The sequence below is a fragment of the Amblyomma maculatum genome, chromosome 6, assembly GCF_055883805.1.
Source record: "Amblyomma maculatum isolate TAMU_Amacu chromosome 6, ASM5588380v1, whole genome shotgun sequence".
Lineage (NCBI taxonomy): Eukaryota > Metazoa > Arthropoda > Arachnida > Ixodida > Ixodidae > Amblyomma > Amblyomma maculatum.
This window is the reverse complement of record NC_139349.1, coordinates 53,093,287-53,117,645: the sequence shown is the minus strand read 5'-3', so window position 1 is coordinate 53,117,645 and position 24,359 is coordinate 53,093,287. Positions and strand designations below refer to the sequence as shown.

Genomic DNA, 24,359 nt, shown 5'->3' with positions numbered 1-24,359 from the left:
GTTCCTTCACCTGCATGGCTATCCTTCTCCCCTAATATACCCAGAGTACCTCACAAGCAAGCACACAAGTCTAAGATATTCCTGAAGCACATCATGTCCAATGTTTTTAGCGCTCCGCTGCGATTGTGACATTTCTTTGTTTCCTTTTTCTACCAATACATTCCCCCCCCCCCCCCCCCCCCACTCCCCAAACAAAGAGCAAAAATGATGAAATTTTTAACTTCGACGGTGAAATTGAAGTGGTCATGATGCAACAGGTGCTTGGAGGGAACGCAGGAAACATCACAGCAGAAGTTCAGGACATTTTCAGAGAATAAGGGGATGTGTGCAGCCCCCCCCCCCCCCCCCCCCCCTCACCACCCCTAAAGAAGGTGCCAATGCCAATTTCAGCAATACGTAATGGCACAATACCGCTGCCACTCATGAAATCGCACTTCTGAAATGTAGTACTTTTTTTTTTCAATTCCAACAAATCTGTACACACAAAAAAAAATTAAAAAAAAAAAATCAAGATACCTCCCTGGGTAATACCAGAGTCCTTGTAATACCTATCCATGTAGCTTTGATGGAGAACTCGCACGATCTGGCAATGACTTTGTACAGTGGCCCTATGTTGTTTTTTTTCCTGGCATAGCGAGTTAGACAGTGTCATTCCCTTCAGCTCTGCCGTCATTGGCGGACTTCACGGCTGCCTGGCTGCTTTCGTGACATGTGTATCACTGCAAACGCGAACCCATTCGTCCTAGATACGAGAAAATTTGCCACTGAAAAAGCCCCACCAGTAACCACAATTAGAGTGCCTACATTGAGCAAGAATCTGGGGTTAGAATACACAAAGGAGGCAATGTGACAAAGCAATGGAAAAAATAATAAAAACAGCAATGAGAGGAAAACCAAACTGGCAAAAGAATTTCAACAAAGAAAAACAAAAACTGGCCAGTACACACAGTACATAGTACATGCAACGATAAAAGAAGTATGAATTACATATATTACAAAAATAGATGATAGTGCTATGCACATAGGATAGCAAAATGATGCAAATATATGGCAAGCATACATAGGAGACAAAAATTAAGACATGCGTCCATTAAAAAATACAAACACAGCGAGAACAAGCTACATTTGCACATTTTCAGATGACTGGACTACAAACATTGGTGCTCCTGGAAACATGCTGAACACATGCAGTCAGTAAATGTCACATTTCTGAATGAGAAAAAGAAAAAAGAAAAACAGAAGGAGGAGAAGTAGAAAGAAGGTGCAAGGTAGAAATTAAAAAAAAAAAAAGTCACAAGCTAACAAAGATTACACAAGATCTTGAAAAGGCAAGCTTCCTACACAGTCTGAACTCTGCGCAGTTAATGCCGACAATTTCAATGCACCGCGAAATAAATGGAGCCCCTTGGTTTTGGAAGTGAACACCGAAAATTGGTTTGATGAGATGCACAAAGGGAAACCCCCTAGAAGTGCATATAACTGCACTAACTGTGGTGAGTTCGTACTAAAAACAGTTTTGTTGAAAGCACTTTTTACCACAAAACGACACAACTGCAACACCGGAAAAAAAGCTTTCGAGCAGGTTTTCAGAGCCGTAAGAGTCAACTGATACATTTTTCACGAATACAGCGGCTACTAGTGGCTACATTCTCCTAACACTTTGTGATTGACAGAGATACAGGCGTTGTACAGCCTGCAGGTGACCGTGATGAGAATGCGACATTCTAGCACAGAGAAATTGCAGCCAAATGTTGGCCAATCCTGCCCTCTCAATATTTGCAGCTACTGCAAGAAAGAACCATATTTCAAGGACATGCAGGGAAGGCAGAACACCCACTCTATGCAATTTCGTATAAAGAGATTTAACTGGGAAAAAGATGGGCTATAGTGATGTGCTCAGGAAAAGTCTATTGTCAACTGCAGTCTTTTAAATAATACTTGTGTCAAGCAGCCACTCGGTTTGCTACCACCTTCAATGCTTTAAACTTCTGTAAACCTAACCGTTTAGTGCAGCTTTTATTTAGCAAGGTAGATAGCTGGCAAAAAGTTTGATCACCTCACAGCCAACACTCCAGCCACAACCGACATTACCAAGGGTTTAACACTTATGACAATAGCTCGTAGCTTTACTCTAAAACAACAAAAACGTGAATATTTTTTCCTGGAAAAAATTTACAAAGCAACAAAAATGTCCCAAAGAGCATTTCGATGAAGGTGAAACGAAGAGGCGTCCGTGTGTGGTGTGATGTCAGTGCACATTAAAGGTCCCCAGGTGGTCGAAATTGCTCCGTAGCCCCCACTATGGCTCATCTTTCTCTCTTTCCATTTTCACTTCCACATTCCTCCCTTCCCTTACGGCGCAGTTCAGGTGTCCACAGAACAAGTGTGACAGATATTGCGCCTATCCCTTCCTGTGAACCAATTATTATTATGAGGGACGTTGCAGTGGAAGGCTCGGGAAATTTTCGACTACCTGGAGTTCTTAACATGCCCCGACATCGCACAGCACATGGGCGCCTTGCCTTTCTATTTCATCAAAAAGCGGCCGCCGCAACCTGGATTCAATCCCGCGCCCTTGGGTTCAGCCAGTGAGTGCCCCGAGCACTGAGCCACCGCGATAGAGAGAAAAAAAATATTAAACTAATCTAATTGCTAATGCCATTCTTTTTAATAGGCATTTAAAACCTTGCAACAAACTTTTGAACATTAAGAACAAGCTACAACCGTACCGGCAGCAGCCATGAATGGTTCTGCCCCTGTATTAGACCCCTCTATGCAAATAAAATTCATACAGCTTTTAAAAGCGAAGAAACAAGACAAAAGAAAGAAAATAAATGGGACACATGGACTGAGCACATGAACATTCATGTGAAAGACGCATTGCAGTGCCGTGTCCTCAAAACATTCATTATGTCGATAAACATTTTACACACATTGCAGTTGGAGCCATGCATTTCTGACTGTTTGACGTCTTCTCTTTGTGCAGCTTGGTCAACTCAAGCGAATGTTATTGAACAAGGAATCACTTCTGAATTAGTCAGTGGAAGCCATGTTATGAGCAAGACGCAATGTGCCGTTAAAGGGACAGAACACTGTACTCTAATCATCCAATTTTTTTTCGGCACAATTTACAACTTCCTGTTTCGAGTGGTCGATTCCGTAACGGTTTTGCCAGAAACGGAGTAGAAAAATTTTACTGAGAATTTTTAGATCAGTGCATGCGCCAGTTTTTATGTAGCCTGAGGCTGGAAATCATGAGCAGCAACCGGGATGACGACTGCACGTCGACAAAAGTGATGCACCGAAAACTAATGTAATTTCACCCTTCAGGCAGTAATTAGACACTGTTTAGTACACATTAGCATCACGTTTAGTTCATACACCCAAGGGTGTTACGGCACAGTAGCGTATGCATCATCGACGGAAGTTTTAGTAAGCCATGGTCACCGCTTCATCCAACATATTCAAACACTGTAGTGCCCATCTAGTGACAAACGCTAAAAGCACATCATAGGCAATGCGAAAGGAAGCTAGTTTTTGCTGACGGGCACTGCAGAGAGAGTGCAAAATATATAGAACAATGCGAGTACTCGTCAAAGTATATAGAGAATACTGTGCATTTACGAAAAAAAGTGACATTTTTCCAAGATGTGGTCACGTAGGCTACTACAGTGAAAATTACAGTGTTTTGCTGCAAGAGGCGACACCAGTCATTTTCACGCGAGTTTCAGTGCCAAATTAAAATGATAAATGTTTGTTTCTTGAATATTGTAGCACTAGATCTACCGTATTTACTCGCATAATGCTCGTACCCCCAACATTGGGCGTCAAAAATCGGAATTGTTTTTCCTCGCAAACATAATCATCGCACCACCAATATTACCACAGCGAAAGTCGTCTGCTAGTAGTAACAAGTGCCATCTCTGGAGCGCTACTGAACCTAGCTGGCCTCGTTGTGTGCATGCGCTACCGGCGGCGATAGCTTGCTCGGGTAGATGATCATCATCGGTTATGCTCGTCATTTTTTTTTTGTTTATCTCCATGATGCTTGTAGTCGTCGCCATTTAGCGAGGTGCCCATGCCTCGTTGTCATTGTTCCTTCGTTCCGTCCGTGTTCCTTGCTTTATTTCACCGTCTACCGTGTTCTTGGTGCCACATCACAGTGGGGCGGTACGCAAGTTATACAGCTGCTTTTAAGCTAATAACTTCCAAGTGCGGGCTACAGCATAGCAACCGTGCTGCCAGCAGGCACTTTGGCGTCAACGAGTTCTGCGTAGTGCGCTACTGGAGACAGCGATTGCAGTATCAATACGGACTCGGATCAAGTCTCTGATCAAGAGTAGAACTGTAGGTCTGCTGTGAGCATTATACTATGAAACGAGATGAGGCTGCATGCGATAAATAAAGTGCTTTATCAATTTGTGCTTTTGGCGACCCTGTACTTTTATAACAACGGTAAGTTCTGCTTGAAAGTAATGTTTTGATTATATTTACAATAGCTAGCCTAAGAATCCAGATTCGATTTGACTGTTGACAGCTTGTGAAATTAGGGTGGGCCACCATTAATATTTGGCATGCTTGTGCATTCTCCACTTGCATCCATGGAATTTATTTTGTGCTGCCTCTCCTTGGCGTTGAAAATAGCGACCAGCATCATTACTGAGTACGCTCACCTCTGCTGTACTCAGTTATGGTGTACAAAACGCCTGCGACAAGAACAGCTTGAAGCTGGAAGTTAAAGTACCTTCCAACTTCTCCTGTATATATTAACTTCCACAAGACAGCAGCACCTAGGTAGGAGACTCTGCTCCTCTGCACGCTCACATTTCACTTTGTTATGTCTTTCTTCTCATCAGTGCCATAACACGCTGAGCTGCGTTTTCTTCAGAAGGCTACTTACTCAACGGCCATGGCAGCCGTCCTTGCACTAGTTCAAGGACCATCGAGATGCCTGTACGACACGAGCATCACCCACTGCAAGACAAATAAGGCTTTTCCAGGTAAATGAGCACAACCTATCAACCTGGGCCATGTAGTCCCAAAAGGACCGGATCACAAGAAAGAAAAAACAAGCCATCAGGAAACACTGTCAGCACTCAGGGGTCAGAACCATTGTCAATAAACCATGAAAATGGAGTTGTGGATAGCACAACAAGTGATGAAATGGAAAAAAAAGATGGCTGCTATGTCAAAAGGCAACAATAAGCAGCATGGATTAAAGAATTGCAGTGAGTTGGCAAAAAAAAAAAAAAAAAGAAAATGGGTTGAGGTGGATGCATGAGGAAGGGGAGAAAGAAAAATGAAAGAGAAGAACAAAAAAGGGTCATCACTACATGCACTTTGTGCAGCAAATATACAATGCATTAAGCACACACTATGCGACAAAACCTAGTCAGATCCTTGAAATCGGTGTGTGACACAAACCTTGAGAGTGAAAGAACACAGCTTTGCTATATCCACATCACACATGCAACACAACTCCCCTTTGTGCACGCAGCCAAACAAAAAACAGACAGCCAAAGCCGGCATGAGCAGCAGGACATCGATGCTAATATACAGCTACCCACGCACGCTAGCAGAGCAGCAGAGTTTATCAATGCGGAGCATTGGGACCCACAAGCAAAGAGCCTGTCGTGCAAGGCTAATCCTATGCTGGCTACAAGATACGCAGCCAGTCAGGCAAGCTACTTTTTCTCTGGACTTCATCCCAACAGACTAAAGTAGGGTGCGAAAACGGGCCATCAAACAACAACAATGCCACAGACAAACAATAAACACGGGCTTTCGGCAACAGCTCTGGACACCAAGCTGAAACTGGGTCACTCACATTCGCAAGGTGTTGTAGGACTTGATTCAGGAAAAAAGAAAAAAGAAAAAAAAAAAAAAGAAGACAGAAGGAAATAATGGTGCAAGCGAAAACCCTGCTTTTGGTCAGCATGGACGCTACTGCTGTTTCTGGTTCACAATGTATGTGGTGCATGGTTCGATAAAAACAGCTAAAAAAATTGAGCCCCGCTGGTAGCAGCAGTGCCAGGCACAATAATATGCCAACTGCGCCGTGCCGACTGTGTCGTCTCCGTCATCGGACCACATCCAGTGGTTTGACCAACCATGGCACTCAAACCTTTGCGCAGTTCAAGTCCCGGTTCGGGGTGTCTGTGGTTCAGGGACCTTTGCAGGCTCAGACTTGGCCGGCGGTGGCGGTTCAGTAGTGGTGGTCGTCTCGTGAGCGCTCGGCGTGGTCGCAATGTTGGCCTGGTTGTTTTGTGCCATCAGTTTCTGGCGCACCTCACGTATTTTCAGCTGCAGCGTGTTTTTGTTTGTGAACACATCACGATGCCGATGCTGGAAGGCAGCCGTGGCTTGTGCTGAAATGACAGTGAGACGGTATGTGCTCAAGGCGAGATGCAAAGCAACCTGAATTTATGCTCACCAAGTACTTTACACATTTGCGTATAACAGTACAGACAACCAACACACCAGTAATGTAAGCTAAAAAGAAGCTAAAGTTTCATGAGCGGCCAGGCACATTCATCGACGTTCATGTTGGCCATCTTTCAAAGACTGAAACAACTCGCAAGTTCTGCATTATGAAAAGTACTGGAAAATTGTAGGTTTGCACCGAAGCGGGAAAGGATACCCAGATTACCCTCCCTCCGAGTCTGCACTATACTCCATCCCAGTAGTTCCCTTCAGCACTACCAAGGCTACGGTGAGTGCTGAAGCGGTGTCCTTACACTGCGGAAAGTAGTTCTAAAATAAAATTCTCCTCCTTGATCAGAGACGCGCCATATAAATATAGGTCTTTTAAACAGAGTTTGTAGGTTTATTTGCACACAAAACAAAGCACATTTGATGAAATTCGACCTCTCTTTATTTATCATTTTGTTTCTGTCAAGGAGCAGCCCAAACGACAGAGTCAACCGGTCGCCTGCATGCGTGTTCGGCGGACCAGGTCACACCGGCGCTTCATGGGGATTGTACACGTATCCAGTGATGAAAGCAATTGTCGATTTCAGTCCACTGCAGCCAAAACTACACTCGAAGGCCATATTCATTCTCTAAAACTTGTTAAGGCTGCCGCCGACGATCGGCGGACGGCGTTGCCGGTTGCCGTAGCAGAGACCGGAATGGTTGGGCGGCGCAGCAGCAGCGTCTGCGTGCTGTTTGGCTTGTACTTCACGTTCGTACCAGCAAACAAAAACAGTAGTGCCTGCTATACTCGTGCAACAGCAGCATGCCTGCACCAATATGCAGCTTTCGGCAACGGCGCCTCCCGCGAGCATGCCAGGAAACAAAATGCGCTGCTTCCCGCATGCCGTAGTCATCGCTAAACCTAGCCAGTGTCGCCGATCAGCACTTTGCGATGGGTCAACATAAACAAGAGCAATCTTATTAAGCTGAAGAGATATTGTCCGCTTCAATTTTCTAGCTGTTACTAGCGCCACTTCACAGGCAGCGGTTTACACCCGTCGTGATTTCCGACTGACCGATAGCATTCATGTAGAGGTCACATTCTATCTCCTTTGCGCTTACGTGTAGTGGCACTGCTGCTCCTCGGTTTTGCTCCTTTAGTGCAATAAACCACCTTTGCAGTCAAGGCCTTGGAGGACTGCCGTGTGACTGGGGTGCAAGACGACCGTCGTGCACGGGCTCATTCGTATCTGCTGTCCAGCCTGTCCTCAAGGTGGGCAAGCTCGTGACCGCACGCTCTTGTCTTCACGTAAAACGACAGCACGCGCATCTTGCATGATAGCTGTGGCGTATAAAAATTTTTGCCCTGCAGTCAGTGGCAGCAAAGTACACTAGGGATGAGTGCTCATATACGTTTGAGAACAAATACTCCAAGTGCGCTAGCTGTTTTCGTCGACCCATGCATGCTCGCACTGTCGCTTGCACGTATAATCCCACTGCACATGCACCTAAGAAAACCTTTAACATGTGATTAATATACACCACTTCGTGATGCAGCAAAACACATAACACGAATCAGTTCAGTTCAGTCATTCAGTCGTGTCCGACTCTTCGTGACCCTATGGACCATGTCACGCCACGCTTTCCGGTCTCTCACTATCTTCCTAACATCACATAACTTCATCTGCAGTGCCTCGAGGATGCCGTCTAACCATCGCGTTCGCTGCCTACCCCTTCTCCGGCGACCCTCAACCTTTCCCAACATCAAATCTTTCTCCAGCGACTCCTCTCTTCTCATCAGATGACCAAAGTAGCTGAGCTTTAACTTTAGAATTTGACGAATGCTTACCGACAAACTCGACGGCCAGGCGGTTCAGGCTGTCACACCACATATCGCTGCTTTCATGCCAACATGGACTCCTATACAGTGAAACCTCATTAATTCAAACCTCAATCATTAGAATTTTCGGATAATTCGAACTACACTACTTGGTCTGGCCAAGCTCCACAGAGATCTGTGTATAAAAAAAGCCCGCTAATTTGAATGCGAGTCGGTTCCGCAACGGATAATTCGAACTAGGCGCAGCCACGTGTGGGGCAGCTTGGCACACAGCACGTGGCAAACAAAAACAAACAAACAAACAAAAAATCCCTAAAAGAAAGAGCGGAATAGTTAGAGGCTGCGCGTGTCCAAAACAGGGACAAAAAATGAATCCAGACAGAACATGGAAGAGTATGTAAAGCCTAAATGGCGCCATGACCGGAGCGACAGCGCCGGAAGGTAGGGCTTGGCGGCTACGGCTGCCTGCTCTCTCTTCCGCGCAACCTCCGAAACTCACAAATAAATACTTATTAATTCGAGGCCTGTTAATTTGGCAATGCACATAACTGTCGGCACGGTCCTAGCAAATGCCCATGAAAAGCTATGACTTCGGATAGGCGCTACGGGTTAAGCGTTTTTTTATTATTATTATTGTTTTTTTTTGCTCGACAGTCGTCCACCCTTTCATCCATCGGCCATCAACGAGAGCAGGCGGTCGGCCGCGATCATGACGCCTGCTTTTAGCACCGTCCGCTTCAAAAGGCATTTGCTGCTATCATGCGTGGCAGTAGACAGCGCCCGCCCCAATCACCTATGGCATGATAAAGCAAGCATACTGAAAACGAGACTTGCACAACGAGACAAGCGCTGGCACTCTGCCAAGTTCGCTTCCCCCCTTGCTAGAGCCAACGTCAAAAGAAAAACACATTGCTATACTATCTGTGCGGCACTGGCAAGGAATGTGTTGTGGGCCATGACGCGCGAAACAGAGGGACGCGTTAATGGCCGACGTTTTTTTAATTTTAATTCTGAAGTGAAAATCGCAGGTGGGTGGGTTCATTATACAAGTGGGTTTTTTACGCGAGTACCGTATTTACTCGCATAATGATCGCACTCGCGTAATGATCGCACCCCTGAATTTTGAGGTCAAAATTCCATTTTTTAAATTCCCCGCGTAATGATTGCACCCCGAACATGGAGCCGCCTGGTGGTTGATCTGCAGTCATCTCGCAGTCATCCCGCAGCGAATGCATTCCGACGAGTTCCCAACCTAGTCTAGTAACGTTGGAGTTCCCATGATTCCATGCTTTGCGGCGTTCGCCATTTTGCAATTCGGCAGCGTCGTAGCGTGCTTTGTGTTTTTGTGCGAGTTTACGCCATTTCACCATGGGGCGGTATGCCAGTTACACCGCCGCGTTCAAGCTCAAGGCTGTCGACTATGCACTGGAGCATGGCAACCGCGCTGCTGGTAAGCATTTCGGCGTGGACGAAATGAGGATACGCTATTGGAAGAAGCAGCGCGAGAAGCTGATGGCTACGAACAAGACACGGCGGGCTTTCCGTGGACCCAAAACGGGCAAGTTCCTTCGTGTTGAGGAGGCGGTCCTAGAATACGCGAGGGACCTGCGCAAGGATGGTTGTGCAGTGTCATTAGAAATGATACAGACGCAGGCGCGCACAACTTCCAGGAAGCTGGGAATCGCCGCAAAGGATTTCCGCGCTAGCTCCGGTTGGACAACTCGCTTTATGCGACGGAATGGACTTTCCCTGAGGCGGCGGACGTCGTTGTGCCAGCGGCTCCCAGCCGCGTATGAAAGCAAAGTGATAGACTTCCATCACTTCGTCACTAGGCTTCGTCACTAGGCTTGTGGACAGCGTGCGTGCCAAGCTGAAAGAGCTGCGCACGGACATTGCAGTCATTCCTGGCGGCCTGACTTCGCTGCTGCAGCCTCTCGACGTGTCTTTGAACAAACCGTTCAAGGACAACGTTCGACGACTTTATGCTGAGTGGATGGCGATGGGCCAGCATGATTTGACGCCGAGCGGAAAGATTAGAAGGCCATCCGTGGAGATGCTGTGCTCGTGGATCACAGAAGCGTGGAGCAGTATCCCCGACGAGGTAGTGGCTAAGAGTTTTAAGAAGACAGGCATATCTAACGCTTTGGATGGAACGGAAGATGACTTCCTGTGGGATTGTGAAGATGCTCCCAGCGACGACACTGCCGTTTCCGATGAGTCGTGCAGCAGTGAAAGCGAGGATGGCGAGGATTCAGACTTTGATTAGAGTACTGACGAAAAAAAACAAATGGGCATTGTGCACTCCATGTGATGCTTAATGTGCGTGTTTATTGCGAAGGTAAGCCTTACTCAGCTTTTATTTTTGGTTGTAATCGAGATATATATTCTAAGACGTCTGACCTGCAACTTGTTTGCGTTTTCGTTGCTCAAAAATTTTTTGTAGAAAATTTACCCCGCGTAATGATCGCACCCCGAAATTTGCGCCAGTATTTAAAAAAAAAAAAGTGAGATCATTATGCGAGTAAATACGGTAACTACAGTAAATTTACCGTTATGCAGATGGTTCTTGGCCTCTCTTTTTAAAAGTTAACTGCAAGAAACAGGTGAGGCCACAATCACTGCTAATGCTGCTCCATTACATACACCGTTGGACTCAATCCAGCAAGCTCATTTTAAGGCAGAAGCCTTTAATGGCTCGTCGTTGTCAGCAGGAATGTGTCGACAAAAATGTCCCGCTTTTCAGTTGGTCGATCGAGGTGTGATGTCACAGGCCGCGAATTTCAAATGAAATCAATTGTACTTAGGCGAGTAATTGCTTAACTAATTAGAGGGTTGGTGTGGTACTTAACCATTAGTACTATAAACAGTACTAATGGCTAACTAGTCACTAACCAGTACTAATAATTGATTAACCAGTCATTAGTCATGACTAGATAGTCATGCGTAATGACAGATTACTCACTATGGCACCATCACATGGTGACGTCATCAGCCGTGAAGTCATGACCGGATGTGGCGTCATCATGATGTCACATCCAGCCATGTCCAATAACCGGAAGTGATAATGACGTCACCAGAAGATTTATGCATATACGAAGCTGAATCCGCCGGGCATTCGATCCAGGCGTCCGTGCAGCACCTCTCATTTGGCGCTTCCTCGAACGCGGCACCACAGAGCATATAGAAATAGATCCAGTACAGCAGGCATCATCAGCATTTAAAATTGGTTGACAGCAAAGAAGAGGCGCAGTATTTATCACAAACGGTCTCGCAGTCCATGCCTAAGCAGCGCGGCGGGGAAGGCTTCCACCTTGAAGCACTTTAGTGAACCAAAGTGCCCCCTGAATTTTTTTTATCAAGATCACAGGTATGAAAGAGGGCTGCGTTAATGGAGCATTACTGGCAAGTTGCATTCACCTGAAGGGAACCAGCCTTCCTCGGTGAAAAGCTGCATAACAAGCTGGCGGCGCTGCTCCAGAGTGCGCCGAAGCGAGGAGTGGCTCTTCTCACCCTCAGCCGGTGTCTTGGGTGTTCTTGGGGAGCTCACATCACCATCTGACGCATCTGCATCAACGAAAAGCAGTTAATCAAGTGCACCCTTTGTGAAAGCTGCTCTATACAGACAATGCCATCACGTATGTATAAAAAGCTGTTTTAATAGCATAAAACAAAGAGGGCTGTTAACAAGGGGTTTGATAATATTCGAAAATGTATAATAGTACATCGAATATCCCTTTATCAAATCAAATAAATGAAACAGCGTACACTAATTATTCAAAACAAACTGCATATGTTCTTAACTTTTCGAATATTTGTCGCAAGGTTTTAGTGAATTCCAAAAGTAGGGTGAACAATGGTGCCACAAACCATCCCGCCATCATAAGCATGTGCAAAATGAAGTGTTCAGGGCTGTGACACGGTCCATTTGTATAGGGAACCCAAGCTCGAGTTTGCTCCGCGATGAGTTTGCTCCACGATGCCAGCGCTCAGTTTCTGAAAGAGCGGAGAGGAACTACAAAGCCTACGCGCAGCGCACGATTGTCTGTGGAGTCTGCACAGCCCGCCCGCGCGTTGCCGCGCATGCACACGGAGCAGCAGAAGGAGAATGAGGAAGAGAGGAAACAATCGCGTACAGACGCGCACAAAGCCGGCACTCTTCGCCAGTGGGGTTTCTCATTTTTGCTTTTTCAGGCTCCTCTGCTGACAAAGAGGCTGGTCTTTTTATCAGTGCTTTCGGAAGCGAGGAATTATGATTAACTGAAAGATTGTCGTCACTGCACGCCACTTCAGGTCCCAAAAAATGATCGCCGCAAACATAGTTTTCAAAGAGCGTTTGTTGGCAGGCTCTTTACTGCTGCGTTGGGAACAAGTGCTACGATCACTTGTTCCCAACGACCTGGGTTATTCACCAGAAGCCGAGACATGCCATTCTTGCAGCAGTTTTCTCTCTCTTCATGATGCGAACAGCAAGGAAATGCCTGACAACTCTCCATGCAGACGGGGGCATCTCTCCATGGAAACCTCTGTCTTCTTAGCTCTACAGCTACTTTGTGCAATCCCTAGTTCAGTTATTTCTCCGAGCGAATATGCAGTTTTGAGCTCCCGAAGCAGGATCGTGTATGAGGATAGAACGATTGACATATCTGTTACTTGAGGCCGACTCGGTTCCGCGATGGCCGCTGCAGCCCCGCAAGGGACAAAAGTGGTGTGAAATACTATCGGTACGAGATACTCTAACAAAAAAAAGGGCCGACAACCACCCCGTTCCCATTTACCACACAGGTTGTATGAAAAAGTGCGCCGTAATTTTATCATTGTACTTTTTTTATTTTTGCCCCCTTTCTTGGAAAGCGACGGCCGCCAGAATGCGGCAGGAGGAGGAAAGCCACAACCACGCACGCGTACGTAAACACACTGAGCAGACGACGACATAGGTTTCAATGCAGCACCCCCTGGCCCAGGTTGCCTCATCTATGGTGGTGTTCATAACAGTCGTATGTAAATTAACTTTAAGATGGGACAACACAAAAGGGGGTTCAGGCAGGTTTAACCACGGCCGGTCTCGAGGGAGAGAGCGCTTCTCTCCTCTTACGGCCTCTCCAATGGGGTCTGTTTCCACTGCCCGCCGCGCCTCGGTGGGGTCGCCACCGCCCCACTGCTGCTCCTCCGCTAGAGCCGTTCACGCGCAAGGAAAACGCGTCAGTTGCAACCGGCAGGTACTGACATTTCGCCTCTTATGGTTTATACAAAGTCCGTCATTAACATCGAACATTTATCGTGTACGAGGAATGATATACAGTCAATAATCCGCTCACGCGCGTGCTCCTTCGTCAGTGCGGCCGTGCACGGTCGAATGAAGCTTCGGGTACACTTCAACATTTTTTACCCCTAAGTTTTGTACAAAAATAAATTTACCAGGTTATGCAATCTGCTTTTGAATGCTTTAAGCAGGTGTAGCGCGACGTGACGTGAGTGCATGGTGAACTGTTGGGTGAAGATTCTAGTCAACCGCTACTGTTTTCGTTTAGATCAGAAGAGGCACCGGCAAAAATTCATGGCGCGTCTCAGATTCAGAGTAAATACCAAAAATTTACTCATATAGTAAAAACTTCACTTGTCTAGTGGAGTGGGCTGTTCTAGCTTCTTCAAAACATATCAGTCGGTTGAAAGACCGAAGATGTATATGTAGTCTCGCGACTATACTTTTAATCAAGGAAATGGAAATACAGTGAAAGCTCGTTAATTCACAACTCGTTAATTCGAAATTTTGGATAATTCGAAATAGTCATCGTGGTCCGGTCCGCAGTGCATAGAAGTCTATGCGCGTAACAGCTCGTTAATTTACTCAAAAATTGGCGCCGCCACCCATAATTCGAACTGCGCGCCGCCAAGCGGCGCTGTTAAAAACCATCGTTGGAAGCTTTCACGGCAGAACGATAGATGGCACAACCATCGGGGCGCCGCTAGGGTGCTGGAACAAGTACTAAACAGTCTTTCCTGCCGCGACTCCTTCGAGGAACGACGTTTTAGTGTTATCGACCACGGTTTCGTGTTGCATTTCGTGAGCCCTCGTTTTGCACGCCGCTTGTTGTGAGCTTGTGTCCGCGAGATGTGTTCGCGTGGGAAATACTGTGCCAAGACGGTGAAGGAGAAAGTGGCTATTTTACGCGAGGTGAATGAACGGAAGGCCAGCAAAGTGGAAATCGCGAAAAAGCACGGGATTCCACCAAGCACGTTGTCGACGTACGTCCAAAATAAGAAGGCCATCGAGGATGCCTATGAAGCCGAAGATTTCGCCAGCAACAGAAAAAGGCTTCGGTTAGCCAAGTATCCGGAAATTGAGACCGCTGTGATCACGTGGGTGAAAGAAATGAGAAGCGCTGACATTCCACTGAGCGGCCCAATTATCATGGCGAAGGCGGCCGATTTCGCCCTGCGCTTGAATGTGGAAGATTTTGTCGCCTCCGAAGGATGGTTTCACCGCTTTAGAGACAGACATAATCAGAGGGGAAAGAAGACTCCCTGCGTCGCATTCGCATGCTAGAAGACCGAGTGAGTACGGTAGCCCTCAGAGAGAAGAAGCAGAAGATGATAACAGACTTTTTTGCTAAATAAATGTTTTTCGTGCCCTCCGGGCATCAAACGCCTTCATTTTTGCTCACTTTCATTAGTTCGAATTTTGGTTAATTCGAACTGGCCTGGCGGCCTCGTGGAATTTGAATTAACGAGCTTTTACTGTAAACAGTTAAGCAGAATCGAAAAGAGCTGCAAACAATAAAAAAATTGTCCTTCAAAGTTACACATTGCACTATATATTCATCAATTCATCAAAATGCGACCTGCGTCTAGAAAATTCAGGCTCAAAATCTTCCTGCACGGCTTGTGCACGTAAGGAGTTGGCCTCTCGGTCTTCTCTGTCACTTTCCTGGTATAATTAATTGAGAAGAATTCTGAGAAATTTTTCAAATATCAAAGAAGCGGACCTAATAACGTAGCTGTTGTCAATTCCTTTCGGGCAACTCAGTGTTGAGTTCTGAAATGCTGACTGACTCAGGATCTTAAGTACTTCGAGAACATTTGTGTGTAGTAGGTGCACGGCAGCTTTTTCGAAAAAAAAAAAAGTTTGTCCAATAGGGCAACAAGCTCTGGTTTCGGATAATGCAGTCCACTAGAACATTGTCCTCGTAGAAGAGCGTACTACATGGGGCTGCTTCTTTCGCTAGTTTCAAGAAGAATAGCGCAAGCGTCACACCCGAAGTTGATTAACTAAACGATATATCCAGCGACGTAAGGGGAACCGGAATATGTGACAGTGGGAAATGGGATGGTAGGAGATGCCGTCACTTCCTTCAGTGCTTTGATTTTGCTCTCAGATGAAATGTCCGTCTCGACAATGTAGTCATGTGCCGCTAGCTGTTACGGCCCTCGCATCTAGCATATGTCATTCCCTTCTGCACATGAACCTTACTTTCCCGAAGAGAGCCTCAATGGGTCGCTATATAAGGCTTGAAAAGCGTCTTCAGTGAGAGTGTCCTTCTTTAACGCTTTAGAAGTTTCTTGCATACTTTCGATATTGCAGGTGAGCTCAATTGTTAGCCACTGCATCGAGTATCACCTTCATCATTTATTGTCCTTTTTTACCACTTCCAGCACACGTGGTGTCATGAATATCAAACCATTTTTTGTTTTCATAATAAGCATAATATCAAGTAAAAATTTCATTAAAGCTATGCTTATTTGCAAAATTAAAATAATGTTTATAATACCACACATTGCTTAGTATATAAATTGTAATAACATTTAAAACTCAACCCTACAACGTTTACTTTGACAGTTATACTAATACTTTATATCATGCAAGCATTTTGCAATTTACATTACATTTTTATGAAATTATTTTCATCTTCGGTGCTACATGAATGGTTTCGCATCTAGCGCTGAAAGACGGTTTTGCTGTTGCAGACGAGTGGCTGTCATGTTAGCCTTGAAGAAGCTTCGATGTGATCACTGCTCATTCAGTTTTCTTTTTGTTCCTATTCTTGTACAGGCTTGGGGAAATTTCGGATTAAAATGGACAAAAGTAGCTACCGTGCCGCAATGTATGCCTCGAACATTTGCTGAACGACAGTGTTTTCTATATCCGTTCACGTGTGGTACGTTGACGACATGCCGCTGCAGCATCTACCTTCTGTGCTCTTTAATTTCGGGGCTGCACTCACCACGAAACTCGCGAGCGACAGCGCGAAACCAGGCAAAAGCCACCCGCCGCCGCTGAAGCAGATGCGGAGCGAACAGTGAGCAGGTCGCGCCCCTTGCGGTGGCGGAGAGCGTAACTCAAGGAGAAAAGTTCCCATTGTTCCCGTGGCGATTGAGAAGGCCGTAAGAAAGAGCGCGCGCTCTCTCCCTCGAGACCGGCCATGGTTTAACAAACTCTGCCTTGATGCCTGAGGCATGGCTCCAGTTTATTTTCTTTCGTTACAAAAGCGAAAGCTAACTTTTCTATATGCAGTAAAATCTCTTTAATTCAGCTTTCAAGAAAACCAGAAAACATGTTCGAAATGTCTCTGAAATAAAACTGCTGAGAACCATTTGCATCATGCCAGCATACATTTCTCCAAGCCAACATAAAGTGCTGCTGAATCACAAGAATGCTATATAGTGAATCGACTGTCCCGTCAGCAAGGCATTAGCCTGAACTTCAGCCAACGAGAAAGGAGACCAGCATTTTTTCCGTTATAATTTTCTGACTGTAGCGCAGGCTTGGTTAAGCATCATTTTTTATGCGACAACATGCATTTTTTTATGACAAATTAGCACAGCCATGGCAAATCCTTCGAATACATAATACACAGAAAGTATGGATGATGCGGCGTGTGCCTGCACAATCTGTGCAAGTTAACCACCCTGACTAAAACCGGTTGCTAGCAGTTGTTTATTCACAGTATTAACTTTACTGGCAAATGTCACATGATCCTAAAAGTGCTTGCAATGGCTTGGGCACTGATTCGCAGCGGTAGTCCATGTGCGAGACTAACAACTGCCAGTCTGGAGCGTTTTCTCCTGAGCTGCATTTCTGTGTGCATCACTTTCCCAGCCTTGTGGAAATCATATGCACATTTCATTGCTAAGTTATTGTCTGATCATAAACTGATAGCAAGGTTAACACATTTGAAGGCTAGGTAACTGGCGACTAGATGCAAAGCACCTTCTCCGCAGTTTCAATGTGACGCACATTAGGTCTAGCGCCACTGCGTGAACAATGGGCTAGTACAACACACGTCTAACCAAAACTTGAGCCTCGCGGACCGCACTTCACCATTAGAAAATGTGCTGCTCACATTACCTTCTATGCTGCGTGAACCCTGTGCGACTGTACTCAATTCTGACTCTCGCGTAGCGTAACGCTCTGTCCTTCCTGGTGTGAACACCAAGCGCGCAGGGCAAGTGAGCATTGTCAAGGCATGTGTGTACACAGTTCTAGGCCGAGAGCGGCACGCGGGATGGAAGCATTTTCCACCATGACGGCTTTTACGTGGCTGACATTATGCACATATGAAAAAGTTTTTTTGTTTGCTTGTTTTCGAATTTTCAGCTGTCAAATTGGGCACGCAGCCCCCGTTCCGAGTATAATATGGTAAACGATTTAAGTCTGGTCTAGTCGGGGAGAGCCACAGCTTAAAAACCCAGTGCTTCAAGCGCATAGGGGAACAGGCAATGTAAAATTTACATACTGGCCTCCACTATGTACAACCACGAAAGGAGCATAACTGAAAAGTCCTCTAGTTGCATGACCTGTTCTCCTATCGCCATTACATTGCCGCCCTTCACTGCAATTGTCTCAACTGGTGCCGCTGAAATATGTTCACAGTTGAGAGAACCACCGATAATAAAGTACGAGTATGTGCGTACAATGCCAACGTGAAGGTCAACTGCAAGCCAGGCAAAAAGATCGACAAGACAATGGTCGTCTGCTAACCATTTCGAGTGTCTGCCAGGGCGTCAAGGCTGAAGCTGGGCCCAAAGAACTTCGTGCCTTCCAGCTTGGGACCGCCGGTCTGTGGCGTGCGGGGCGTGCCCACTGGTGATGACCCAGTGGCACACTTGGGTGCCGTCGTGTCACCGCAGTCCTCGGCCACATCTGCACCAGGTCACAGTGATTTTTATCATACATGTATGCTCAGCACTGAGCTATTCATATGCCTGGCTGTCACTTTATTAATGAAGGAGAGAGAGAGAGAGAAACACAGTAGGAGCAGGTGAACCTGCAAGGTGGCGGCCACAAATAAAGGTTACACAATGTGAATGCCATTTCAAACTAAACCTCAATACAATGTATATGAATAGTATTATCAATTATTGCCTACATCGAACACTTTCTAAAAATTTTAACAGAAAGCGGCTGGTTATGAAACGGATAAAATTGAGATAGGACACATTAAACTCGGATATTTTGAATTATAGGCTATAAACTGAGCGCACAAATTATGACCTTGAAAATCTTGTGCAAAAGTACTGAAAATATCGAACTTCAATTCTGATGATTGACTCATGTTCCATTCGTCCTAACTGCACTTTTCGATCGTTTTTCGCAGGGAAACATGGCCTTGTGGGCGTAGTTTGGCTTGCATTGTGAAACTGTGTACTTCATTTAAAGCTTGATGAGTGATTATTTTGTCTACAGTGCACTGGTAACATTCATTGTGTACTGGTAGCAGGATTAGACGCTCCATGGCAGGCAATGACCGATTCCATAAGTACTTTCCGCTGTTACTTCACACACAGCACCATTACACAAGCAACACCTAGAAGCAGAGCGCTGCCGGCATATGAGTAGCTCACGGGATGTTGCTGCATGAAGTGTGTCGAGTGTAATGTACCCTCGCTTTGGTTACAGATAATATTGCCTATTGCTACTTTCAATACATAGAATTACTGACATATAGAATTACCTTACGATTCCCTTCTAGTTCGATATACCTGGGTTCAAATGCGGTTTGACCCACTCCAGCGCCAAGTAATAGCACCTGCTCGCATGGAAGTCAGCAGACTTTGCTTTACTACAGAAGTGACAGGTGAATGATAAAACTCAAACACACTAAGGGAAACCCTGCCCAGCTTTTGCTACTATGTGCGTGACACACATACAACACTGTGCATTATGCATAGCACATCAATGAACAGCACATCAAGCAGACAGCATGTATCAACCGTTCCCTACCTGTGGGTTTTGGTCGTTTACGGTACGTCTGCACAAATGGAGACGAGGGCAGAGAAGCAGCTCCGGACGGAGACTCTTCGGGCTTGTACTCGGGCAGCTTGGCAAACTGGGCCTTAAAGTTCACCTCCTCTAACACCCTGGCAAATATCGGGCACGAAACAGAGACATTGGCACACATCACTCACCTCTCCCGTCAGAAGATATAAGCATCAAGTATAAAGTGTCAAAGAAAGAACGCTAGCAGACGATGGTTAAGGATGAGGAGGACACACTCATGCACTCCTTATATCTGTGGTCTGCTAGCATTCTTTCTCTGACAATGATTAACCAACTTGCCCAGCAACATACCTTGCTCAAGTATAAAGTGCATTTTGGATACAAGAGAGGCGTCGGCCACTGCAATGACTAATTCTGGAAAAATTGGCTAGCTAGGCTTCATTTAACCACACTAAGCACTATAAGCACATCATGGAGGAGTCATCCTCCCAGGTGAGGAAAAGACAGAATGGCACAGGTGGGACAGTGCACTGAACAGTCTTCTTCTGATTTTCCCATGACTCTTCCGCATACGCCTCGGAACAAGCCCGTAGAAAGTGATGCTGCAAAGCACAAAACAGGGTGGCAGTTGTGCAAAGTACAGGCACAATGCTGTTTTAAAGATAGTACCGTATTTGCTTGCTAATAGCGTAACATGCAGCCTTCTTATTTTTTAGAAAAAATCATTTAAGAATGACTTTGCTATTAAAATCGAAAATGAAACTACACTGGCAACACCCCATTGTCATTGGCACTACAGACTGGCAGCTCTGTATTTCTTGTGCATCAATACTGCCTGCCTAGCCTATTGCAGTCATGAATACTGAAAGGACCCATGAGCCCCTTTCTCTCCGCTTTCACTCCCACCTTCCTTCCCTTACAACACGGTTCAAGTGTCCACAAAACAAGTGTGACAGATACTGCGCCTTTCCTTTCCTGCGAACCAATTATTATTATTATTATCATTATTATTATTGACGACGCTAACCCGAACTTCAGCCAACAAGAGTCAGATTTGAAAAAGAAGAATAATGATCTCATTTATGTATGGAGGCAAGTGCCATTGGGGTGGAATGACTTATCTTTAGTTTGTTCTGAAACTTATATGGGTGACTGGTGGAAGCAGAGGGAGAGAATTTTCACCAACAAGCCGTCTCAGAAAGGTTTCAATGGTCCAGAAAAGGGCTGGTTTCCAGGAACATTAGGAGAGCTTACCAACTTTGCACAACAGTGCGCTGACCACGAGCCTGTGACTACGGAAATATAGGACATCAACACTACGCAACTGGGGAAGCAGAAAGACCTAACGCAGACGGAGCTGAAAGCCAGCAAGTCTTGATTTGTGGAAAGATGTGGATTTGCAGTTTGGAGGTGAACAGGTATCTACGAGAAAGGCGACTGAAGCGGCACAGCCAGCACTTGAAATGAGTTGAGGCATCGATGCTGGCAGCATCTGAAGGACAGTAAGACAATCACCCCCGTGCGTGTTCTGTCTGTCACAGTGCCAATTTCTGCTGGGACCCGGTAATGGTACTAAACAGTTTTGAGATGGCAGCAAAATTTGCCTTCGCCTTAAAAAATCCCAAGAAGCGTATTATAGCATTAAACTTGAGAAGCTGGAAAATAGCATGGCTATGTTAGTTGCTTTTTTACTACAGTAGAAACCTGCTGCTGCTTTCCCAAGTGCTGCATTTTTCTGGCCCCTACACCTTTCTGAGCACGTCCCAGCCTAGCTCCCATAGAAACCCACACAATACAAACATAGCTGTGATATTCCGATTGCACTAGTGTAGCTGCCTAGCATGGTGTGAATGTTGCCTAGTGCTAGAGTGCTTTAACTTGTGCGTCATGACAACTGCATGTCAGCCACGGCGGGATTCGTGATGCTTGGCTACCATCATGTTGAGAGTTACGCAAATGACACGTTTAAGGGTGGCATGAACCTTGTTATGATCGTTGCAGCCATTCTATGCTGCGGTGACGCGAGGGCAAATGATTGAAGATGCAAAAATGAAGATATAGTCCAGCAGATGGCACAAGGGTTGCATGGGTCGGCTCAAAGGCATTTTTGCGATCCACATCTTGCTTGTCAGCAGATACAATTTACATTTCACAGTCTTCAATAAATGAGGATTGCGCAGGTTTAAAGCAACTGCCATGAAAACAGTGCAAAGGCATACACAAGCCGCAACTTAGCCAGCTCTGCACGTGCTCCCTCTTCACTTCGATTTCCCTTATGCAGACAGCCGCCCCTAGCAGGCACTGCATTACAAGAGCAGTAAAACTTTTTTACATATTCCATACGAGTATCCGAACAAAATAGCAAAAAGTAAAGTTGAAAAAGTAAAAATAGAAGGAAGACAACAATGATCATTTTTTCATGTGCTGTGCTTAGCTATTATGCTTCTAGTTAACGATTTTTTTTTTTCGTTAAAAATATACACAGTGGGGTTCTACTGCATCAGACTCAGTTCCAGTCAGTGCCAACTCGTGGCTCACACGTTACTTTGCATCTAACCTGCTGCAATGTCGGTGATCATGTGAGCTCGGAAATCTCTGATGCAAGAAGTTCATCTGCCTCCACCGTGCAGCAGCAAACAGCTTGTCGGATTCTGCGTGATCACTTTTCCAGAGACAGACAAACAAAGACACAGAGCTGTCACAAGCTTTGTTTCGGCTCAGGTCACGTACACGTCACTCTATGCCAATTCCCACGCAGGTAAAATGTCAAAGCTGCTGCTCACAGGCCGATACCAAAGATTCTGCTCAATAACATTCTACTCGATGGCTATACCTGGCAACTGTCAAATGGCATTCCAGAACACTAAGGAAACACCTATATGCTACACCGGCCTTTGCAATTTCATGCCAGCACATTTTAAGCACGTGCCTCTAAGTGCGCTTCAAAGCATGTGCACGCTTTGAAGCACAGTTAGAGGTACATTTTACTATCCTCTTTACAGAAAAAAATAAACAGCAGCTAGAGTAGCAGCTGGTATCCCGCACCGTAAAATGTATTTACAACATGCGTCCCTATCAATGCTGTGCTTGTGACATTCTTTGATCACTTCCCACTAACACCCACTTGTGCACATTTGGTACAGTAATATCTTGTTAATTTGACCCCCATTAATTCGGACAATTCAGGCCAGGAGTGCAGTCCCGGCCCCATGTAAGTCTATGACACCGAATGCTAGTTAGCTATAACGGGAGATTGCGTTGAGGTACGACCCGCGGCCAGTGATTACCGAAACAGACCTCCCCAAATCTGAATTGCATAGAACAGCGGTGCCCACGCATTTTGCGCATGCTACGGGAGATTGTACGGTGATCGGAAAGTGGCTTGTTGGGCGAGTTTGTTGGACATTGTGTTGAAACAAACAGCACTAGAAACACGGACAGATAGAAACCTGCTGAATGTACCAGCCCAGAGGTAACAAAGGCTTGTTGCCATCAGCTCCGCACATTCTAAACTAGTGAAGAGAGCAATTGTCAAGCTATGTTTTCAAAACACTCAAGAAAAATGTTCCCCGAAATTGATCTATGAAAGCTTTAAGCAGCAAGTGGATAGGCTCACAGACGCAGGATATCCATATCAGATATTGATTTCAGTGGCAGAAAGCATGCTCAAATATCTTTGTGCAAAAAAAACAGCCAGCCAGGCAGCAGATGGAAAAAAGTAAAATACAGTCGTGATTCCATACATCCACAAGCTGTCGCATTACCTGAAGAGAATTGCCCGCTCGGGTGCAAACAAAGGTGGCTTTTTTCACACCAGACAAGTTGGAAAAGTTGTGCAAAATAATAACCTTTCCAGGAAAGAACGTCAGTGGGTGTAAAAAGAAACACAAAGCCCCTGCGGTTGCATGCAAAAAAGCAGTTGTGTATAGGATTCTGCTGACATGCGAAAGGACGTACGTTGATCAAACAAGGCGCTGTTTAAATGATAGGATCTGTGAGTACAAGAACAATTTAGAGCGGAAAAGAGACTGGAATCTTGTTGACCATTGCCAGGATTGCAAGTGTGAACCGTGCTGACAAAAGACTGAAGTAATAGGCCGAAACCGAAAACAAATAGCAAGAGAAATTATTGAGGCAGTAAACATAGCAGGTGGTAAAAAAACATGCGTAAGCAGCACTTCTCTAATACTTCATGCGAAGGAAAGAGTTTTTTGGAAGGTAGAGGGTGACGTTTTATGTTATGCGACGGAACTGATTGTCCACTTTCTATAACTCTCACTGTATATAAAGGCATGCCTCATGTCACCGCAATGTGTGTGTCTTTCTATCTGTCTGTGTTTCTAGCGCTATTTCAATATGACGATCGGAAGTTCGGAAGTTCTCCATTTCCCAAATATACCTTACTCACATAGTTTCAGCTTCGCTTTCCTTAATTTCATGCCCTCCTGTGGCGGTGATCTGGTACACATTGGTCAGTCGTGCCATTCCAAATGCTGCTTGGCATGTCACTGTTCTATTTTCATCTTGGGATGGCATCCAATGTTCTAACGCTATGCATATATTTCCACTGCGTACACCACATGCTGCTTCCAGTATGCTGAAACTGCGCGCTTGTCACGTGCAGTTTCTCCACACTGCACGCTACGCTTCGCCACATTGTGCTGTGAAGCATCCTCAAAATGCGACAAAGCTGCATAGAGAAGGAAGTAGTGGCACTGTGAAAAGGGTAATGAAAGCCTTTACTATTTCAGAGCGCTTCTTTAACATGCCCGACAGCGTGCGCAAACCAAAACCCTTGACGAGATGGGGGAAAACTGTCGTTTTATCTTGGGCTTCGTCTCAAATGCAGGCAAACCCTTTACCAGTGTTCACTGGATAAAATCCCTGTGA

At 45.6% G+C, this 24,359-nt stretch overlaps 1 protein-coding gene across 6 annotated transcripts in view; it reads right to left on the bottom strand.

The window, feature by feature from the left end:
* Positions 1–5,238: 5,238 nt before the first annotated feature.
* cic (Putative transcription factor capicua) overlaps positions 5,239–24,359 on the bottom strand; it is an 87,564-nt gene continuing 68,443 nt past the window's right edge. For all 6 annotated transcript variants that reach the window (XM_084606665.1, XM_084606666.1, XM_084606664.1 and 3 more), the window contains 4 exons: positions 19,473–19,609; positions 18,231–18,392; positions 11,672–11,818; positions 5,239–6,368 (listed from right to left, as the gene is read on the bottom strand). In XM_084606665.1, coding sequence (XP_084462791.1) covers positions 6,136–6,368; positions 11,672–11,818; positions 18,231–18,392; positions 19,473–19,609 — 679 coding nt within the window. In that variant the 3' untranslated portion in view covers positions 5,239–6,135. The remainder of the gene's footprint in view (positions 6,369–11,671; positions 11,819–18,230; positions 18,393–19,472; positions 19,610–24,359) is intronic.